Source organism: Chenopodium quinoa, unplaced genomic scaffold (assembly GCF_001683475.1).
Source record: "Chenopodium quinoa cultivar QQ74 unplaced genomic scaffold, ASM168347v1, whole genome shotgun sequence".
Lineage (NCBI taxonomy): Eukaryota > Viridiplantae > Streptophyta > Magnoliopsida > Caryophyllales > Amaranthaceae > Chenopodium > Chenopodium quinoa.
The window spans coordinates 560,848-584,454 of NW_018743979.1; the positions used below are offsets into that span (position 1 = coordinate 560,848).

Here is a 23,607-nt window from a genome sequence, read left to right on the forward strand (position 1 = left end):
GGGTACACTGTGAAGGGAAGAACTCCTTGCCCCATTTGTGAAGATGATTTGGAGGCATTGCGCCTAGACAATTGTGGCAAGCATGTATACATGGATAATCGAAGACATCTTCCAGAAGACCACCCTTTTCGATTCAATAAGGGGTCTTTTAATGGAAAAGTGGAGTTGAGAGAAGCTCGTGGCCCTTTACGTGCAAGTGAGGTTTATCAGCGGGTCAAAGACATTGAGAATGAGTTTGGTAAGCCTTACAAAAGCAAATGAACTGGGGGTTACAAGAAGAAGTCTGAGCTATGGTCTCTTCCATATTGGAGACATTTGGAAGTTAGATACTGTCTAGATGTAATGCATATTGAGAAAAATATATGTGATGCCATTGTGGGAACTTTATTAAACATGCCAGGAAAGACAAAGGATGGAGTTAAAGTAAGAAAAGGCATGGCTGCTATGGGTCGTTCAGAGTTGGCACCCGAATCTCGAGGAAAATGCTGGTATCTTCCCCCAGCTTGCTTTACCTTGTCTAAAAAGGAAAAAACTAGCTTATGTGAGTCATTGCATGGTTTAAAGGTCCCGGCTGGATTTTCTTCTAATTTTCGTAGAATTGTGTCAATGTCTGACTTGAAATTGGGTGGCATGAAATCTCATGATTGTCATGTCTTGTTGCAACAATTATTACCAGTTTCCATTCGAGGAATTTTGCCACCTCAAGTGGGGTATACAATTACAAGATTATGTGTCTTTTTTAACACTATCTGTAGCAAGGTCATAAATCCAAGTATTTTAGATGACTTGCAAGCAGATATACTTGAGACAATGTGTCGATTTGAAATGTATTTTCCCCCATCTTTTTTTGACGTGATGCCTCATTTGGTTATTCATCTTGTACGTGAAATTAAACTTTGTGGACCAGTGTGTATGAGATACATGTATCCTTTTGAACGAGAAATGGGTGACTTAAAGGGAAAAGTCATGAATCCGGCCAAACCTGAAGCTAGTATTGTACAACGAACAGTTGCTGAGGAAGTGACATCATTGGTTGCTCAATATCTTGCACGTTCACAAAAAATTGGGTTGCCAAAGTCTCGACATGATGGGAGGCTTGGAGGTCAAGGTACTATTGGCAGGAAAAGGATATCCATGGGCTTTGAAATGAAAAATAAGGCCGAGCTTTTTGTGTTGCAAAATCTTAGTGAGGTTCATCCTTACTTGGACGAGCACATGCTTTTTCTTAAAAATAAATATCCTTCCAAAAGTGATCTTCAGCTGATAAAGGAGCCTAATTGTTCATTCGTTACATGGTTCAAGGAACGAGTGATGTCCCAACTATCCACCACACCTAACGATATATCTGACACATTGAGATGGTTGGCATATGGTGCTAAATGTCAAGTCATGTCATATGAGGGATACGACATCAATGGGTATTCTTTTTACACTAGCCGACAAGATGACAAGTCAACAATGCAAAACAGTTGTGTTAAAGTAGTAGGTTTGTCATTTGAGTATGTTAGTGCACATGATAAAACACTTGTGGATAAGAAGAAATTTTATTATGGAATCATTGAAGAAATAATAGAGCTGGATTATGTTGATTTTAAGATTCCTCTATTTCGATGTAAGTGGGCTGATAGTAGCCGTGGTGTAAAAAAAGATGAACAAGGGAACTTGACCCTTGTAAATCTAGCTGATCCATTTATATTAGCTTCACAAGCAAAACAAGTTTTTTACATGGCTGACCCAGCTGATTGTAAGTGGTCAGTTGTTTTAGAAGGTAAAAAAAGGATACTTGGCATTGAAGATGTGGTGGACGAGGAAGAATATGATGAGCAATTTAATGAGTCACCACCTTCCGTTTGGAGCATCCCTCCAATAGTCGATGATTTTGACACAACGTTGAATCGAAAAGATCATAATGAAGGATTTTATGTCGCAAAAGAGAAGAATGAAGGAGGTATGAATTCTATGATTTTTTTTTCCAATATGTGTTAGTAATTGCATAAATTGCTTATTATTGTTATGTGTTCAAGTTTATAATTTAAAAATGATATAAATCGATGTCTTAATTTATTTATGTCTTTTTTTTTTCAGGTAAGTAATAATGGAGGATGAGGATTTGCATAATCGTTCCATGTCTTTGCAAAGTGAGGAAGATGAGCCACACAATCAATCACAATCAGAGCTACAAACAACCGACTCAGAAGAAGAAAAAAAAGGCAAGAGGTCCTTCAAAGGGCCTAAAATCCATGCCTGGGGTTCCTAGAGTGCTTGAATGGGATGAATTGTGTCGACCCATTGGAAAGTGGGGAAAAGCATACAAAATTCATGTTGGTGAAATAAGTCGTGCAAAGGTGTCTATATTGTATAAAGATTGGAATCAAGTTCCACAAGGAATAAAAGACACTTTGTGGGAAGATGTTACAGTAATATTCACTATTGTATGTTAAATGTTATACTATTATATGATCATTTTGACATTATTTGAATATGATGAAAACAATTTATTTGAATATGATGAAATTATTTACTAACTTTTTTTATTTTTTTTAATTTTTTGCGTAGAGAGAGTTTCAAATCGAAGAAGATGAAGACAAGAAAAAAAGGTCCTACGCACTTGTGATAAAACTTGGAGAGATTTCAAAACAAAATTGGTTAGTGGTTGGATCACATGTACCAGGAATATGCCGAAGGAGAAAAGAATGCCGTATGTACTCTATGATTTCATATCTGAGGATATGTGGAAAACATTTGTGGAGGAGCATACTACAGATGATTTTAAGGTTTGTGTGTATTAATATCAATGATCATGCGGGTTATTAATACTTTGTTAACGGATTCTTATGTACTAATCTTCATTTATGCTCGTGAAAATAGGAAATCAGTGAGAAGGCAAGACAAAGCCAGTCTTTCAACGAATACCCTCACCATTTAGGAGCCAAATCATATGGTGAAATGAATATTGTATGGCGTCGAAAAGGGTATATTCCCACGACATCTTCAGCATCCAGTACTTCATCTTGTTCTTCGGTTGTGTCTAGTTTGCCGGATAGGACATATGCTTGGCTTCTAGCAAGATCAATAGAAGATGATAAGGGAAATCCTTATTTGCCGGATGAGAAAACAAGAGAGGTGAAAGAATCCATTGTAAGTATATAATAAGTATATGTAATAAGTCTTTATTTCAATTTTGAATATATTTTGTTAAGTTTATGTATTGCAACCAAAGTTTTCTAACTTGAAGTCATTGTGTAGGATAATTGGAGAAAGCAGCAAGCTGAAGGAAACTTTGTTCCTAATAGGCATGATGATATCTTATCTCGTGCCCTTGGGAAAAAAGATCGTAATGGCCGGGCAATAACATTTGGCAGTGGAATTGGCATTAAAGTTGTATGGGGATCCGGAGAGAGGCGTAGTGGCCGACGGGGTAGGGAATTCGGAGATGATGAGCTGGAAGAATTAGAGGCAAGAGTAGCCCGGAGAGTACAAGAGGAGACTATGCAGGAGATGGATTCTAAAATGGATTCCATGGTTCAAGAGAAGTTTATGTTATTTGCTAAACAGATTGGTATTCAAATTCCAACTGAAATGATAGAAATGAATAACATAGGCCGGACGACTCAGCAAAATCCTAGTAGTTGCCAATCAGTGGGTGATGATCCATTTGCAAACATACAGGTATCCAACACTTTGTTATTTTATATTTTGTATCTTTTTTTTAATGATTTATGACTGCGACATACTTTTAACTTTGTAACTCAGTTTTCTATATTTTTTAATTATGATTTTTTTCTATCTTTATAAGGAACCGGTTCCTTGTCGGCTATCATTGTTGAAAAATGACTCTGAGAAAGTCATTGAGAAAGTCATTGTAGCTGAAGGTACATATCATCCGGAGTTAATCCTTGATCATCATAGTAACCTCCTTCCGGATCACGTGAGGGTGAGTGTTGATGATTTTTTTGACGAGTTCAAAGAATTCTCGGTTCCAGTTCCTTCTTCAGTCATCAAGAAACTTAAGCATGCTCATGGTACATTTACCCAATGGCCGAAATACTTGGTTTCACTCATGCATGACAAGGTAAATTATTTTTGTAACAATTTACATATAGTTTGCCATACAAAATATAGCAAATTGTTGAATAGATTTGCTTTACTATTGATTAGGAATTCATATCAAATAAGAACAATGGTAACAACAAAGCGGCCAAAGAAAACATGCAAGACAAAATGAAAGTAGTTGAAAGTGGTCGCGAAACAAAAGAGTCCAACACCAATCCAAAAAAAGTTTTTCTTATGGATTATGCTTTGGAAAACTTGTCTCAGAAGTGTGGGTCTTTGAATAGTTTGTTATCTTCATTACCCGAAGGTGAAACTATTAAGGTTAAGGCTGATGCTTGGACCTTTAGTTATGAAGACAGTAAGGACATCATTATCAAACGTGAAGATGTCAATCAACTTTTCACAGGAGCTTGGCTGAATATTTTAGTTTTGCAAGTTTTTATGATGTAAGATATTCAACTTTCACTCTTCCCATATACTTATTTATTACCATTTATAATGTTATTACATGATATATATGTAGGGCCTTGAGTGACTTACTTGATACGGAGGAAGTGGCTTCCATTGGATTCATGTGTCCGGAAATGATTTCAGAAACCTATTTGCATAGTGATGCTGATCGTATCCTACTATACATGACACATGTGATGGAAAAACAAAAATCTAAGCAGTTCATCTTATGCCCATACCATGAAAAGTATAAACTTTGAACTTGTATTTATTTGAACTTTGCAAATTGTTGATATTATTTTACTCTTTTACAAATGTGTGTCTAATTTATTATGTAAGAATCATTGGGTTCTTTTGGTCTTATGCATGGCTAAGTGTGAAGTCATCATCTTTGATTCTTTGAGGCAGAAGCGAAATTTAGCAATTAAGTTTGCAATGACAAAGTAAGTCTAGTTTGTTATTAATGTCATGATTTTATGTGTGTAAGGGTAATATATATGTTATTTGTTTCAAATGTGTAGTGCTTTTCGAAGTTTTAAGGCATTAAGTGGACAATCTAGGGGAAGTAAATTGACATGGCATTTGGGACATGTTACCTTAATTTCTGACCCTAAATTTTAGTTTCTTAATAATTGAAGTATAGCAATTTATTCAACTTACAAATATATTACATGTTGTGTCCTCAACAATTGGGTGGACGTGAGTGTGGCTACTACGTCATGCGTTATATGTACGAAATACTTGAACATCACCATAGCAGTGAAGATCTTATTCAGGTATGAGTTGTCAAATATTTCATTTTTGTTTGATAAATACAATTTGATGTTAGCTACAATCTTGAATTAAAACTTTTCTCTTGTATATTTGTTGTGTTGATAGAATTTTTCAAGAACTACACCGTACACCGAGGAGGAGATAAATGAGATCCTAGATATTTGGGCAGAGTATTTTATATGTAATGTTGAACTTTAGATTCACCACTTAGCGCATGTTTGACTCTTCTTTTGGATTATAGGCTTGAAATGAAGTAATTTGGTTAATTGGTGTTGGGATGATGAGTATAACGTCTATGATATTGAGATGTAAATTATTGGACAAGTTGTTAATATAATGCCGTCATTCCCAATTTTATGGGTAGGCCAAATTACAAAGGAGACTCTGCCGAAATTTACATTTGCATTATTCAATAATATTGCATTTTAATTTCAATTATATTAGCGTTAGCATATTACTTTATACCTAGGAAAACAGGTACTACAAACATATACAAGGCAATTATTATATTATAATTAAAAAAAAAAAAAATTCACCTCATTTGCGTCACTCATTAAACAAACAAGTGACACAAATACAACAGTTTTGTATTGTCTACTCAGTCATTTGCGTCACTCCTATATAAACAAGGGACACAAATAACAAAAAATGCATTTATTGGAAGAGTCATTTGCGTCGCTTGTTTATGAAGGAGCGACGCAAATAACAAAAAAAGTTTATCAAAAGAGTCATTTGCGTCGCTTGTTTATAAAGGGGCGACGCAAATGACTAAAAATAAGTTTATCAGAAAAGTCATTTGCGTCGCTCTTTTATAAAGGAGTGACGCAAATAACAAAAAATAAGTTTATCTAAAGAGTTATTTGCGTCGCTCCTTTAGAAAAGAGTGACGCAAATAACAAAAAATAAGTTTGTCAGAAGAGTCATTTGCGTCGCTTATTTATAAAAGAGCGACGCAAATGACAAAAAATAAGTTTATAAAAAAAGTCATTTGCGTCGCTTGTTTATAAAGGAGCGACATAAATGACTCTTATTTGCGTCGCCCCTAGGAGCGACGCAAATGACTTAAAAGTCATTTGCGTCGCGAGCAGTTGCGTCGCTCATAGAAGCGACGCAAATACACTATAAATGAGCGACGCAAATAAGCCTTTTTCTACTAGTGAGATAGGCCTCAGGTGTGGGGTCTGATTTTAGATTTACTTGCAATTGCCCCTAATTGTTTGATTATTGGAGATATTAATCAAATAGAGCATCACTATGATAGGTTGGGGGGGTCTAATATTATTAAAGGTTGGGATTCCTTTATTGATTTTAGATTGAAATCGAGTTTACTTGCCACTCCCTTTAAAGGTCCTCTGTATACGTGGACGAATAATAGGGAGGATGATCAACTGATTTTACAGCGACTGGATAGGGCTTACATGACTTCTGATTGGCTTCATAATTATCCTGATAGTAGGTTACTCAATCAACCGATTCTAATATCTGATCATGCTGCTATATTCTTTGATGACTCTCCGTTCATTCAACTGTCTAACCGTCCTTACCAACTGGACAACTGGTGCTTGGAATATCAAGATATTCATGACTTTGTTCTTTCTACTTGGCAACGCAATGTCAATGGCTCGCCAATGTTCACTCTCTCTAAGAACATGCAACATGTCAAGTCTCTTATAAGGAACTGGTGTCTCAACAACAAGAAATTTTGGGGTATAGATTGGAAAAATTTTACGAAGGATCTTGCTACTGAGGGTGAGCTAGTTCAATCTCTCGCTGATGCCTCTCTCTACATGACCAAAATTGTTACTTCAAAAGAGAGTAATTTGTTGCAGCTGCAATTCTGGAGACAACGCTGTAAGAAAAACTGGATTCTTAAAGGCGATTGTCCTTCGAAACTGTTGTTTTCGAAGGTTAAATGTCAACAAAAGAAGAATGAGATTAGTTCCTTGTTAGACGACCAAGGAACTCTTCAGTATGGCCAGACGGATGTCCAAAGTGTGGTAGTGAAATCCCTAAAAGATACCTTTCAATGTGATACTATGCCTCCCTATGATCCGGAGATTGATGTTGTTCTACGAGAATTAGATCTTCCACAACTCAATTCTTCTCAGCTTGCAAACCTGGATCGTCCCTTCTCTTCTTCTGAGATTCGCACTGCTATGTTTTCTTTAGGGAATAGTAAGTCTCCGGGTCCGGATGGAATTACAGTCGAATTTTTCAAATCCCACTAGGATGTTGTGGGTGACTCGATTGTTTCTGCCATTCAAAGCTTCTTCCACACGGGGTTTCTTCTAAAATAATGGAATCAGTCCCTTCTTGTTATGATTCCTAAGATTGGTACACCAATAGAGGTGGGGCATTTACGTCCTATCGGCCTTTGCAATACAGTGTACAAATGTGCTTCTAAGTGTTTGGTGGCAAGGGTGCGCCATTATCTTCCCTTTCTCATCTCAGATTCTCAGCATACCTTTGTTCAAGGCCGCGTCATGACGGACAATATTTTGATGAGTCACGAGCTAATGGAGAAAATTAATAGTTCAAAAACTGGCACGAATTGGCTCGCTTCGATTAAAATTGATATGAGCAAGGCTTATGACAGAATCCACTGGAGTTTTCTTTTGCAGTTTCTTAAAGCCTACGGGTTTCCGGAACGTTGGTTACAGATGATCCAACAATGTCTTGCCACGGTTTCTTACAAATCCTTGATTAACGGCACTACATCGGAAACCTTTAAACCACGTTGTGGTCTTCGCCAGGGTGACCCCATCTCACCGTACCTTTTCCTTTTCTGCATGGATATATTCTCTCGTATGCTGCATTTGGGACATGATTTGAAGCTTTTTCAAGGAATTAAGTTGTCTAGAAGGAGCCCTACTATCTCCCATTTATTCTTTGCGGATGATGCGCTCATCTTTTTTAGGCCTTCGTCTACAACCTGTACAAATATCATACAGATTATTCAGCGGTTTACTAAGATTTCAGGCGAACAACTAAACTTGTCAAAATCCTTGATTAAGTTTAGCCCTAATATCTGTTCGGCGGCCCAGCAGGGCTTCAAATCGCTTTTTCATATGAAGCATGTTCAAGTGTTTGATCATCATCTGGGGGCTCCAATTGACTTCGTCGGGAGAAAGAAAGATCATTTTCAGTTTCTCATCAACAAAATTACGGGCCGAATTAATTGTTTAAATATTATACGCCTCTCACAAACACAGAAGTTAATTTTTATTAACTCAATCCTTGTTGCTATGGCTTCCCATGTTCTCGCCTGTTATGAATTACCCGTCTCTGTGACTGGGAAAATTAACTCTTTACTGTTGCGTTTCTTCTGGGCGCATTCTGATACTAAAGGTATGCATTGGGTAAATAAGGATACCATGCACCTTCCTCGTGGCCTCGGTGGTTTGGGCATCCGCTGCTTGTCCTCCTTAAACAAGTCTTTGCTCATGAAACAAGTTTGGTGATTCTTTACTAACCCGCAGTTGCTAGTTTCTAAAGTTTTTAGTGCTCGCACGACCTTTCTCTCCAACTCCCCTAATACTGGGCCGCGTTATTCTGGTCGCCACTCCTACGGCCTTTGGGGTTTGCTCAAGGCGAACACTCTGCTGAATTTCGGTTGTAACTGGAAACCTGGTGATGGCAAATCCACTCTAGCAGGGTCAGCCAAGTGGGTTAATGGCAGCATTCCTGAATTCAAACCAGGAATTCTTATGCCACATTAGTCCCCTCCCACTGTCAGTTTTTCATCAATCTTCAGTCCATGGCTTGGGATACTACTAACGTTGTTGGTTGGTTTGTTCCTGCGGATGCTTCTACAATCCTGGCTATGGAGGCCCCTGATACGACTCAGGCTGATTTTCGCTATTGGTCGGGTACCCCTTCTGGAAAGTACTCGGTTAAAACTGGGTATGCTATGCTTCAACAACAACTTTCCCTTCCTTCGATACATTTCGCCTCTAATTCATTCCGGAAGGTTCTTTAGTCTCTTCCGGTGCAGCCTAAATGGAAATTATTCTTATGGAAACTGCTACACCGCGCTCTTGCGCTTAAGGTAGAACTCAATCACCGAGGAGTTCCGATTCAAGACGTCTGCTGTGACCTCTGTCGTTCGGAACCGGAGGATTTACAACACCTTTTCAGAATGTGCTTTAATGAACGTTCGGTTTGGAGGGGTGGATGCCTCGGCATTCGCTCAGAATTTAATGGAGCCCTTTCTCTCTCAGATTGGATCCAAGATTATATCCGACTTTTTATCAGTCAGGATGGTCTTTCTAGTACTCGCATAAGTACCTTTGTTGGTACGCTGTGGAGCTTGTGGTTATGTCGTAATTCCAGGATTTTTTGGGATTCTTCTGTGGCTCGGCCTTTTGAGTCTCTGTTTCAGGAGGTAATGGATAATCATGCAATTTTTTTCGACTCAGATGCCTTTTCTAGCATCCCTTCTATTGCGGCCACAGAGGATGGGCCTTCTTTACCGCCCGGTTTTTACATGGCTCAGCTTGGCCTGACTTCGCATGGGAGTGTTCTTCTTTCTCTTTAGATAGATGACGCTTGGGCCAAAGATTCTCGACGAGCAGGAAAGGGATGGTTCCTGGATAATGAAGACTCTATGGATGATCGGATTATTGGAGGTAGTCACTTCGGGGTGTGTTCCTCGGCCTTACATGCGGAGGCGTTGGCTTGCATGTATGGGCTACAGTGGGCGTTTGATCAAGGTTATATGTCTCTCGCAGTTTATACTGATTCCTATTTTCTCGTCTCCCTGCTTCGAGGGGAGGGGCAAGGCTATATCGATTATATTTGGCTTATTCGGAAAATTCTACAACTTGCCTCTAGGTTTCGAGTTTGCCGAATTCATAAGGCGGATCGCCAGCGCGTCCACAGGGCTCATCTAATTGCTGGAGAAGCGGCGGTTAATTCTATTTTCTTTAGTATTAATTTGTAATTCCTTGTTTGTATCCTTTGTCAAAAAAAAAAATAGTTTTTAGTTTATTTTTGTGATTTATTTATTTTTCTTAATTTATAATTTTTGTAGCTTAGTTTCATACTTTTTGTTTTAATAATTTCTCTTTTATCTCGTTTTCTTATTCATTTTAGTTTCGTATTTTATTTTATTTTACTTCATTTTATTTTATTATTTTAGTCTTTGTCTCGATTCTCCCTCGTGTTTGTTTTTGGTTGTAAGTGTGTTCGGGTCGATATTCAAGTTTCAAGTTTGGATCAAGTTTAGAATCTCGAATTGAGCCAAAAAACATTCACAAGCTCCTACTGCCCTTAATCATTGCTCACACAAACACCACCACAACCCAAACCACCCAAAACACTTTCCCTGCTTCCCTCACCTCAAAAACACAGCCACCACAATCCCCTGCTCCCTCACGCAAACCATCCAACGCAACTCCCTGCTCCCTAAATTCCACCACCTTAACAATAACAAAAACAACCACCTGCCACCGCAACACACCCGCAACTCCAACCAGCCATGCTGTCCAGTCGCAACTCACATCAACCGCAACCACGCACAGCAGCCCGCAGCACCTGCCGCGCCTCCCTTTTCGCCACCAATTTGAGCCCCAAAACCATTATAGTAGCATCAATTCACTCCAATTTGTCTCCATTCACCACCGCAACTAAACCTCATCAATCGCAACAGCAGCAGCGCCAAAATAGCAGCAAGCAGCAACCCAGACCGCCGCGGGCGCGGGGCTCTGTTTTCCAGCCTTCTCCAACTTTCGGTAGATGCCAAGGAGAAGCCTAGCCGCGGCCGCTCCGAGTTTCGCGTGTGAGATTGTACGAATTAATAAATTAGGACGGCTGAGATTTCGTGTTGATTAATCCAATGGCCACGATCAATTAGAGATGAAATCTAATGATGTCGATTAAGGGTGATGATGCGTGGTGATGTTGATGAAGGAAATCAGAGCAGCCACAAAAGGAGAAGAAGGGGAATTAGCGGGTTGTCTTCATTTTGGGGATTCTTTCATTTATTTATTTTATTTCCTTTTCCTTTTAATTCTCTATTCTTATTTCTTTTCTTAATTTATTTTCCTTTCTATTTTTATTTTTCTCTTCTTAGTTTATTTATTTTATTTTCCTACTTTTATTATTTTTCTGAGCTTAGTTTAAATACCCATTTTGGGAATAATTAGAAGACATCTATTATGCTATTTTCTTAATTAGTTTAAGGGAGCTTCTCTCTCTTAGGGTTAGATTAGATAATTTTAGAGAGAGAAAGTAAATTATTGCTCAAGTTTCTCCATTGTATTCAACTTTTGGTCAAGTTCATTTCAATCAAGCAACAATTCAAGTTTTCATCTTTCATTGATCCTCTCTTTAGTAATCTCTAATCCTTTCTTTTAGCTTTATTTATTTGCTTTATTGTTGCTTATTTTCATTAATCTTATTAGTTCATCTGGTTATTATTGATTTCATTATTATTAATCATGTTTTGTTTAGTGTTTCTTGAGTTTATTTCTAGTTTTGATATTATGTTTAATCTCCCTTCTCTTGGCTAATTTCTTAACTAGGGGAAGGGGGTGGAAAATATGTGTTGATATTGGATGAATGATGATGGTTGGATTGAACTCATGCCATAAATTGATGAAAGACATGATTTTTGATAGCTTGAGGTTATTGTTGCATTTTATTTGAAGTTTTCTAGTTTAAATGCATGAAAGTGATTTGAACTAGATTAAGATCATCTCTATTTTAATGATTGCATGAGTATGAGTTATTAAAGTGGAGTTTTATGGATTGTGCTTCTTTATTCTCTTGATTTGATTGTAACTAATAGGATGGATGAGAATGATCCTAATTAGTATTGACCTTTCTCATTGATTTGCCTAGACTAATACAACTCATATCTACAACTATGTAATTGATATTGTCTCTGAATTTGAGTCATTATTGTGTTCTTTGGCATGTTCTTCATGATAATCATTATTGTTCCTCTCTTTCTAATCATGTTTGACACCCCCGTATCCCTAGCGTTGTTCTCTCTTGATTTTAATCATCATTTTCTTTGCTTCTTTGTAGTTTTAGTGCTCTTTATTCAAAAACTAACAAAAACACTCCCCTTTTTACTCTTGCATTAGTGAAAATTGATGTTGAATTAGTGAGCTTCCTTAGTGGTTTGACCCTTTACATGACCCTATACTTGCATTAGGGTAGTTTAGGATTATAAATGATTAATTTGATTAGGGTAGTAGTTTAACGACCTATCTAACCCTCGGTCAAATTTTGGCGCTGTTACCTGGGAAGTGGCTTGTTTAACAGTTATTTTTGCTATTGTTAGAGTCTTTTTACTTGCTTTACTCTTTGTTTTGCTTGTTTAATCCTACTTGTCATTGCTAATCGTGTGCTCAGCTTTGTTGTGTTCAAAGAGATATGGCAAGACAAGAGGATGACCTTCTTTTTAAGGAGTTTGGAAATCCGGAAGTCTATGAGCTCACGAGTGGTATACTTCTCCCGACAGCCGAGACTAATTTTACAATCCATCCACAATATGCTAGGATGGTGCAAATTGAGCAATTTTCCGGAGGTGTAAGTAAAGACCCCATTCAACATTTGGACAAATTCCTTGAGTTGTGTGCAATGATGCAGACAAATGAAGTGAGCCAAGATTACATTGGTATGCATCTCTTTCGGAAATCTCTCACCGGAAGAGAAAAGAAATGGCTCAAGGTTTTGAATCCCAACTCTCTCACCACATGGAAGGAAGTTGTGAAGGCCTTTCTCAAGAGGTTCATTTTCGATGAGCAAACCGCAAAAATGAGGAGGAAGATAGCTTCCTTTGAGCAAAAACCGGATGAAACTCTTGGGGAAGCATGGGAAAGGTTTAAGGATTTGATTAGAGCATGTCCTCATCATGAATTCAACCATAGTTTGCTCGTGATATTCTTTATGATGGCTTGGAGCCAATGTCAAGGACCAATCTAGATGCGGGTGCCGGTGGCGAATTGATTAAGATCCCTTAAAGCCAAGTTGAAGCCACAATTGAAGAAGTGGCTACTAACTATTCTTGGGGAGGCCAAAGAAGGTCCCAAGGGAAGCAAGGAGATCTTTATGAGTTGGAGAAAGTCGGCCAACTTAAGCACATAGTTGAGCTCTTGAATGAAGGTCTTTCCAAGTTGAACTCAAGTGTTGGTTTGGGTTCAAAACCTTCACAAATTATTGATTTCTCATTTTCTCGCTGTGGTGGGATGGATCATGATGCATCCTATTGTAGAGAGTTCAATCTCAAGCATTGTGAAGTTTTGACTTTGAGGGAAAAAAAGTTTTTAACCCAAACTCAATCTCAACAACTTCAACAACCTCCAAGGCTAGAAAACTCCTACCCCCATGATGGACCTCTCTTCAATCTACCAACCCAAAATTTTTCCTACCCTTCCATCAAAATAGGGAACTTTCAAAATCAACATCACGACCAAAATCCTCAAGCGTATGAAGAAAAATCCCCACCCGACCACACATAAACCCAAATTCTTCAACAACGTCAAATTATCATTCAACAATTCCAAGAGATCAAATCTCACAATGAAGTTGTTGATTCCCAACTAGCCAGAATATCTTTTATCCATTTAACCACAAAATTCCCCTTACATTCATATACTAACCCTTCACATACTTATCAACCCAAAACTTGCAAGGAGGATGAGAGAAAGGAGGACAAGGTTGTAGAGGATGTGGTTGAGAAGAAGGTTCAAGAACAAAATGAGGATCCATTTGATTTTAGTGAACCAAACAAGTTTGAAGGCCCGGTTACCTTTCCTTGTAGGCTAGTTGAGAATGTTGTTTTGAAGAGCCCTATGGCGGTGAGCGTATGTAGATTTGATGTGGTCGATGGTGTGATGGCTAATGAGAGCTTACCTCTATGTGATGTTAAGGTGACAATGAGGTATGATGACTTTCTTGAAATTTCCGCTTGGTTTGAAGGCTCTCTTGAGGATGGTGAGGTTGCCCTTACTAGTATTGAGGATTCCAAGCTCGATCCCCCTTTTAGAAGGAAAATAAAGAAGAGATAAAAGAGAAGAAGAAAAAGAGAAAAGATGAGCCTCCTTTGGCTCATGTTTCATCCCCTCCTTTTCCTTGTGGTGATGTGAGACCTCAAGGACTAATAGTTTTCAAGCTTGGGGGCATCTATGATTCAATCCTCAAGTTGATGAGGGTGATGTTCTTTAATCAACCTTGAATAAGGTGAAGGGTCAAGCTAGAGACCATAAACAAGCGCTTCCCAGTAGGAAACCCGGAGGATTTCTAACCCTTTTTCTCCCCCTCCTTTCTTTCCTTTTTGTTTTCTTTCTTTTTTCTCTTTAAATGTTTTCATTTTTGTCTTGTCTTGCCTTGTAGGTTGCTTTTTGGAAGCTTGGAGCGAAGTGACATTTGGTGAACTCTATTTATGCTCCTTTATTCTTTTAAGCCAACCTCCCGGTGAGACCTATCTTATTTTCACTCTTTTACTTTTTATTTGAGTGCTTAGTTTAGGAAGAAGTTAAATGGTTCGAGTTTAACCCCAACAAACTCCTTCACCTAAGTTTAATCAAACATCATGCAACCTTGAATTAACACCAAAATTGTTGGAAATTGTTGGGGTTTGGTGAGTCCTACTCACCGCGGAAACAAACCCAAAAACTAGACCGCACTCGCAATAAATAAAACCACAAACATAATTAACTTAATAACAAGATTAACATAAAACAATTACCTTTGGAGCGTGCTTCGCCCGACCGCTTGGGTTCTTACTTAAGAGCTAGCTTCAAAATTACGAATCCTCCAACGATGATCCACCCGCAACAATATCACCGACTAGGTCCAATGTCTTGAGGTTAGCAAGACCCGACCGATAAACTCGAGAAATTGAGTTCAAAGGCTTTCACAAAATGTGATACCTTTTCAACCTCTTGAGTTCAAAGGTTTTCACTACTAGTGATCCCTTTTCCAACTCTTACTCAAGCATCATTTCCAATTCCCTTACTTGGGTATTTATAGGAAATGAAGAGAGTATGATTGTCTCTCCCATCAATTTGAGATAGTGAGATTTTCACATTTTATTTTAAAGGTAAAATAAAATTAATTAAGCAAGCTAGTAATAAATCAACAAGTGGCAACGATACATGAGATTGCAAAAGAGGACCACTTGGAGAGGGGGCCCAAACTTGCTCCCCACTCTCTCCCTCACCTTGCGCCACATATCCTCTCCCACTTGGGAATCAAGGCACCTAAGTGGGCTTCCCATTTATTCCTCCCTTGGTCTCGGCCCAGCCACCGGCACCTAGGAGTTGCAGGTTGCTGCTGCTCTCGACAAGCAAGCCTCGCACTCTAACTGCGGGTTCTTGTTGTTCACGTCCAGCATGCCGCGCACTCTAAGTGCGGGCAGTTGCTGCTCCTTGATGTCGAGGCTTGCTGTAGCTGCTAGCATTGGTGCGCTAGCACGCACCAGCTAGCCAAGGCTCGGCTTGGCGCACATGCTAGCCACCATGCTACGCATTGTGCCCCTAGCACTCGGATTGCTTGGGGCACTCCGATGCTAGGGGTAATTTGGGAGATACGTTAATTTATTACTATTTGCACATCTTTTCTTTTATTATTTTCGAATCGAATTTCGACGCTTGGTTTTGACGCTCTAAGCTCGAATTTCCGACATCTAAATAAATATTACACGGTGGACTCATTAATTCCTTCCTAATTAATTTGTGGCTTCGGCTCGTCGGTTGCTTGGGTTTGACCCGAAGGGTTCAGTCAAGATTAAGCTGTAATATTAATTATGCATTAGTATTACTGAGCGGAAGCGGCCTCCACCGAGGCATTCCGATCACTTGACCTTATTGAATATATTAGCTTTCTAATAATTCTGAACCTACTATAAGAATAATACATTTATTCGAAGGATACTATTCCTTTCAATCTCCCACTTGTCTTTCCAAACAAGTGTGCTTTTAGTGTATAGCCCTTTTCCTATGTCTCTTAATGCCTCTTCATGAACGATAAGGTAAGATTTATTTGTCATCCTTTTTACATCCAGAAGTGTTTCTCGATTCCGAGTCCGGCGCCATTAATTTCTAAAATCCATCCGAGCACGGCCATGCAATTTTACAATCTCGCTCTACAGAGGCCTTGTAAACAACAAAGACATCTTCCTATTTTTAGTAGGGGGACATTTCCAGTCTTATAATGTAGCTTCTCTTACTGAGAGGACCTAGCCGCCCGAGTGAAGTCGTTATAATCCCCCATTACGGCAGACGTTTTATAATCATCAAAGCGGACTAGTACTCAAACAAGAAAGCTCACAATACTCATGATCGCAGAAAAAAGGTCCCGATAGCAATAATGAGAGGTATACTTATGACGATTTTCAATCTCTTAAAGTATTCTCATAGGTCGATCCAGTATGGTTCTAAACCAATACATGTGTAAATGATTCATGACGATCATGTCCTTGTAGCACAAGAAACGGTGCTATAAGTCAAACTACACACTAATCTCAATTGGTCGTTAATTGTCCATCGTTTAAATGACCTCGATTAGGGATAATTTTCGATTATAATATTCAATGTTCACTGAATAGGTGTTTTCCTACCAAGACTGGTCTTGATACCCTATTTTGAATATTCTAAGAATCGAATGGACTCATTATTTAATTCTAAACCACAATAAAAAGTCAACAGAGTGATTTAAATAACATTAAAAAATTTAATTACCCTAAAACTGAATTGTTCAACATAGTGCTTTACATTAAAATTGTCTAAAATTAATTAAAACACTAAAATAAAGAAATCAAAGCCAATCCCTGATGTGCTTGATTCCCATTGCCTTAACGTGCTTGTTGAGATTCACTTGAGGCAATGGTTTAGTCAGTGGATTGGCTACATTGTCATTTGATCCCACTTTACAAATTTTAATTTCACCTTCTGATTTCCATTCTCGAATCATGAGAAACTACTGCTTGACATGTTCGCCCTTCAGATGTTCTCTTTGCTCTCTGGCCTGAGCAATAGCTTCATTGTTGTCACAATAAAGGTCTATTGGTCCCTCGATAGAGGGTACAACACCAAGTTCACCAATGAACTTGCGAATCCAAACTGCCTCCTTATCTGCTTAAGATGCTTCCAAGTATTTGGCTTCAGTTGTAGAATCTGCAGTTGTTCTTTGCTTAGCACTCTTCCAACTAAACTCTCCTCCATTAATACAGAATATGTACCAGTCTGTGAATTGAATTCATCTCTGCCTTTCTGGAAGCTTGCGTCGATATAACCCTCAACAACTAATTCATCTTTGCCACCATAGACCAGGAATTTATCCTTGTTCCTTTTTAGGTCTTTAGGATATTCTTGGCCACAGTCTAATGCGCCTTTCCTGGATTTGATTGATATCAACTCCTAACGCTCAAGGCATACGACACATCTAACCTAGTACATATCATGGCATACATGATCGATCCAATAAGCGAAGCATATGGAATCTGATTCATCCTTTCTCACTTGTCAGGTGTCTTTGGACACTGCTTCTTGCTTAGGGTTATGCCATGCGACATGGGTAGGTGGCCTCTCTTGGCTCCTTCCATGCAGAATCGAGCTAGTACCTTATCAATATAAATACTTTGACTCAATCCTATCATCCTTTTTGATCTATCCCTATAGATTTGATGCCTAGTATGTACTAAGCCTTTCCTAAATCTTTCATTGAAAAAAAATTTCCAAGCCAAGCCTTTATAGACTCTAAGAATGGAATGCTATTTCCAATGAGCAAAATGTCATCAACATATAAGACTAGGAAGGCGATGTCACTCCCACTGACCTTATTGTAAACACAAGACTCATTTGGATTCTTGATAAAACCAAACTTACTAATGGCTTCATCAAATCGCAGAGTCCAACTTCTTCTTTCTTGCTTTAATCCATAAATGGATTTCTTAAGCTTGCATACCTTTCCAACGTTTTTTTGGTCGACCAAATCTTCAGGCTGTGTTATATACATAGTTTCTTCTAAAATACCATTTACGAAGGCTGTTTTAATGTCCATTTGCCATATTTCATTATTGTAATATGAAGCAATCGCTAGGAGTATCCAAACGGATTTAAGCATTGCGATTGGAGAAAAGGTTTCATTGTAAGCAATACCATGAACTTGTCTATAACCTTTTGCTACCAATCTAGATTTGTAAATGAATACATTTCCATCTTTGTTGCTTTTCAACTTGAAAATACACTTACATCCGATAGGTGTGTAGCCTTTGGGTAAGTCAACCAAGTTCTAGACTTGATTTTCAAACATGGAATCCATTTTAGATCTCATGGCCTCTTGCCATATAGCAGAGTAGGTGCTTGCCATCGCTTTCTTGTAGGTTATCGGTTCATCTCCATCCATGATTAGGATGTCCTGATTCTCGGTTAAAAACAATCCAAGATATCTATTAGGTTGAGATCTCGGCCTCTAAGACCTACGTAGGGTAATGGACTGAGCATTTGCATTGTCGGTTCGACTTTGCATATTTTGGTCATTTTGATCTTCGTCAACAAATGCTGCTTGAGCACTTTGACTATCATTTTGATTTTGTTGCTTATCCGCACAAACTTCGTCGAGTTCGATTTTCCTCCCACTTGTCATTTTGGAGAGGTGCTCCTTCTCCAAAAAGACACCATCGCGAGCAATTAACACTTTGTTCTCCGATTTTTTGTAGAAGTAATACCCTTTGCTTTCTTTTGGGTAGCCCACAAAGTAAACCTTATCAGATTTGGGATGCAATTTGTCAAAAGATAATTTCTTAACATATGCTTCGCATCCCCATATCTTTAAAAAAGTCAACCTAGGAGGTTTGTTCGTCCATAACTCGTATGGAGTATTTTCTACAGCTTTCGATGGAGCACGGTTTAGTGTTAGCGCCGTAGTTAAAAGTGCGTGTCCCCAGAAAGAGATAGGAAGTTCACTAAGACCCGTGGTTAATCGTACCATGTCTAACAAGGTTCGATTTCTCCGTTCGGATACTCCGTTCCATTATGGAGTTCCTGGAGATGTCATCTTTGAAAGTATACCATGATCTTTCAAATGGTCATCAAATTCTTGGCTTAAGTATTCACCACCTCAATCCGATCGAAGGGCTTTGATTTTCTTGCTAAGATGATTTTCCACTTCACTATGAAATTCTTTGAACTTGTCAAACGATTCAGATTTGTGCGATATTAGGTAGACATAGCCATATCTACTATAGTCGTCTTTGAAAGTGATGAAATATCGATGTCCGTTTCTTGTGGCGGAGCTTATTGGTCCACATACATCGGTATGTATTAGACCTAATAAGTCACCTGCTCTTTCTCCCAACTTGGAGAATGACTGCTTTATCATCTTGCCTTATAAACATCCTTCGCAATTCTCAAAAGATTCTAAATCTAAAGAGTCAAGAACGCCTTCTTGAAGAAACTTCTTGATGCGCTTGATGTTAATGTGGCCAAGACGACAATGCCACAAGTTTGATTTGATTTAATGGTATTAGCTCTTTTGGTAGTATTATTCACATTATTAACTTGTTTGTCCAAAGAAAGTACATAAAGACCATTTTCAGAATGTACGATATCATACAAAACATTATCGAGATAAAACGAACATTCATTGTCTTTTACTCGAAATTCAAAACCTTTGGCGTCCAATGACTAAATTGAAATGATGTTTTTGGTAATGTTGGGAAAATTGTAACAACTATAAAGTTCTAAAAAAATCCCAGAGGGCAAAGACAAACAGAGAGTTCCAACGGATACGGCTGCAATTCTGGCTTCATTGCCGACCCGGAGTTCAACCTCTCCCTTCTCTAGCTTCCTAACGTTCCTTAGTCCTTAAGAATTGGAACAAAGGTGTGATCCACATCCGGTATCTAATACCCATGATGTTGAGCTAGTGAAGTTTAAGTCTAAACAAATATACCTGATTTAAAAGCAACAGTTCCTTTCTTCTTATCTTCCTTGAATTTGAGGCAATCTCTCTTCTAATGTCCCTTCTTCTTAAAATAGAAGCATTCGGAATCAGATTTATAAGATGCTACCTTCTTTTCCTTGTTGTACTTGGTAGCTTTCGGCTTAGGCGGAAAGTTCTTCTTACCTTTCCCCTTGAAGCCTTTCTTCTTTTTGCCCATGTGCTTGAACGTCTTGCCCTTTTTCACCATGAGCATATAATGTTTTCCCTCATCCTTGACCGTTTGCTCGGCTTGCTTCAACATACCATGAACTCAGTTAGGGTTTTCATCATGATGTGCATATAATTGTTCGTCTTGAACTGATCATAGCCTTTGTGCAGCGAGTGGAGAATGATGTCAATTTCCATCTCGGTTGAATACCCCACATCAAGCCTACCCATGTTCTCACATAATCCTATCATTTTGAGTACATGTGGGCTGACTGACTCTCCTTTCTTGAGCTTGCTCTCAAGAATCTGTCTGTGGGTTTCAAACCTTCCGTTTGGGCCTGCTCTTGGAACATATTCTGCAGCTCAAAAATTATCTCAAAAGCTGTCTCCTTTTCAAAAAAAGTCTTTTGAAGCTCTGGAGACATTGTAGCCAACATGATGCATTTGACATCCTGATTGGCACTTTGCCATCAGTTTAGGGCAGCCTGAGTCACATCCTCATTAGGAGTATCAGGCATTTCCTCATCAAGCACATATTCCTTTTGCTCTTGCATGACAAAAATTCACAAATTTCTTTGCCAATCAAGAAAATTTGGCCCACTCAACTTCTCCTTGTCGAGAATTGAGCGTAATGAAAACTGGTTGTTTTAGTTACTCAAAGACATGATTCTACATAAAAGAATTTTAATGAACCATTCATAATACTTAAATAAGATTGAATTTTAATTCATGCATATTTCAAATTTATTTAACGTCTTATTCACACTTAAAAATTGTCCCCTTTTAGTGAAAATAAGTCGATTCCAAGATCCAAGGAAACAAAGAGTGGCTAAGCATGCTTTGGCTTGTCTTAGCACTCAATCTCCCAAGGTAAGCAACGCTTTGCTAATGGCTCCAAGCCACTCTTGGTTAAATAAATCGTCGCATTTGATGCTCTCTTAATAATTTATTAACTTTGCCACGACATGTTAGGACTCCATCACTCATATCGTTGAGTACAACCAAAACCAACTTGCATACCCGGTATGCCTTATGAGTCTAGGTAGTAGTAGTGATGCCTCTCTTTGGCGTAGCCCATCACTACTCTCAATAGGTCGATAACTGTTGTTTTGGAATGACAATTTTACTCAATATTTAGGGACCTAGGGTTTCTATGTTGGTTGATTTAAGTGAACTTAATTAATCATCGCAACATTTGAAATCCTAAACATGCATCTAAAATACAATTCATATATAAATGATCATAAATATATAAAGCATAAGCATCTTGATGCATATTGCCAACTAGCATGACCCCTTGAATTCTTCAAGTCTCCAAAAGGTCTTCTTTTGCAACTTCATGGCTTTGTCTTCCAAGAACCTTCGTCTTCAAGACTTGACCAAAATTATGCAACTACTAGTATCTACGATTAGGACTAATCTAAATATTAAGGTACAAAAATACTCAACGGTACGCAGACCGTATTTAGATTTACAAAAATACATCACAGATTGCAATCCGTATTTTCTATCTTAATCGGGCTCCACTAGTTGCCATTTTTATAAAACCTGTGAGAGAATATACATTCCATTCATCCATTAACTATTTGTGAATGGCCCATGCATTTCACAACAATAAACAAGTAGCAATGCATAAACACTCGATAACTAGTAACTAATCTAGGTGGTTAATCCAATTTACACGCATAATTAAAACTAGTCAAAGTTGTTTCAACTGATTATGTAAATAAGCACAATTAATATTTGAATCTCCCACTAAATTCCGCATTCATCTTAATTAATCCAATTAATTAAGCCGATAAAACCCAATTATTTGCCAAAATAAAATTTTGCAAATGCCGCTCATAAAAACCGAGGCCTAGCCTCCAAAATTTTAATTAAAATAAACAAATTTAATTAAAATAAATAAAACGTCTAAAACGCAAAGTAATAATATCGCCTTAAAACCGTGGTATATGTGCTAATTAAAGGAAGGTGCGCAGAGCCGTGACCCATGCTAAGCGTCACACCCATAGCTTAGAATACTGCATATGCGTCGACTCTTCTATGAGGCGTGCAAGAACACAAGCCACGAGGCCGCACAAGCTTGCTAGCTATGCGCACCATGCCGCAAGCCTAGCAGCACTTCCCCCGCACACCACTGCCGCACTAAGCCGCACACGAGCAGCAAGCCCGCACCAAGCAGCTGCTAGCGCGTACAACAATGCTGTTGCGGCACGTTGCTGCTTTGGCAGTGCTACTTGCTGCCTCGGACGCACCAGCCACGCACCATCATTGGCGCGCACCAAGCACCAGCCCTTGGCAGCCACATGCGCACCAAGCCGAAGGGTGTTGTCTTAGTTTGCGTGCCATACTCTCGGGTTTTTCAAGCCGAGTTTCGCATGACTTATAAATTAATTATAAATTATTGTTAGAACTAATGTAATGTGCAAAATGAAAATTAAGCAAGTCTTACTCAAATAAAATCCATCCAAGTGCACTCAACCAAAATTATTTCCAAGAACCATTCTTTAATAAAATTGGTTTAACTTGGTGCAACAAAAAAAAGAGGGCAATTACTCACTATTAATTTAATCAATTTAAATTAATCTTGAGATTTTTACAAAATAAAAGGGAGTTGGAAAAATGAACATAAGTTCAATAAAGATTCCAACTTTAATACTTGTGAATCCTTGAAAAATTATATCTTCCAATATGAAGATAAACAAATTTCTAACACAAGTTTCAAACTTTATGATTCCAATCAACTAAAAAATGATTAAATCAACAAAGTTCAACAAAATTCACGGAATTTAGTAACTCAAAGTTTCAATAACTTAACATAATTAAAGATTGAATCTTAGTAATTAGAAGCCTCAAAGAACAAAAATTTCATACTTGATGCAATTAATTTGCAATTATGTGAAAAATAAAATCATGCTTTCAAACACAAATTACCACCAAGTAATCATGCCTAAAGAGGTTTAAAATTGCATATAAAATATGTATTGAACCAATTACATAACCACCATAAATATGCAATTAATTTTTAAGGTTAGAAAGACTTAAAATATTTCGTAAACACGAAAGTGTAGACACCTACTTTTGGCCTCTTGTCCCGAAAGGAAGTGCGATGATGTTACAAAAATTCGTTCTTCATCTTAGATCAAAGTTGAAATGTTTATGGACTATGAAAAGCATTATGAAGTAAGGTAAAACCCATATTTGAGACCAAGTTATCTTATA

General features: G+C 38.2%; 3 protein-coding genes across 3 annotated transcripts; all 3 read left to right on the forward strand.

The window, feature by feature from the left end:
* The first annotated feature begins 342 nt into the window (after positions 1 to 342).
* LOC110690058 lies at positions 343 to 2,089 on the forward strand. The gene is made up of 2 exons (XM_021866883.1): positions 343 to 1,889; positions 2,086 to 2,089. The coding sequence occupies exons 1-2, from the start codon at positions 343 to 345 to the stop codon at positions 2,087 to 2,089; spliced, it is 1,551 nt and encodes a 516-aa protein (XP_021722575.1).
* Positions 2,090 to 3,389: 1,300 nt separating this feature from the next.
* LOC110690059 lies at positions 3,390 to 4,763 on the forward strand. Its single transcript, XM_021866884.1, has 3 exons — positions 3,390 to 4,072; positions 4,159 to 4,499; positions 4,577 to 4,763. The coding sequence occupies exons 1-3, from the start codon at positions 3,773 to 3,775 to the stop codon at positions 4,761 to 4,763; spliced, it is 828 nt and encodes a 275-aa protein (XP_021722576.1). The 5' UTR covers positions 3,390 to 3,772.
* Positions 4,764 to 6,695: 1,932 nt separating this feature from the next.
* Positions 6,696 to 8,996, forward strand: LOC110690060. Its single transcript, XM_021866885.1, has 3 exons — positions 6,696 to 7,452; positions 7,624 to 8,636; positions 8,757 to 8,996. The coding sequence occupies exons 1-3, from the start codon at positions 6,696 to 6,698 to the stop codon at positions 8,994 to 8,996; spliced, it is 2,010 nt and encodes a 669-aa protein (XP_021722577.1).
* The last annotated feature ends 14,611 nt before the right edge of the window (positions 8,997 to 23,607 follow it).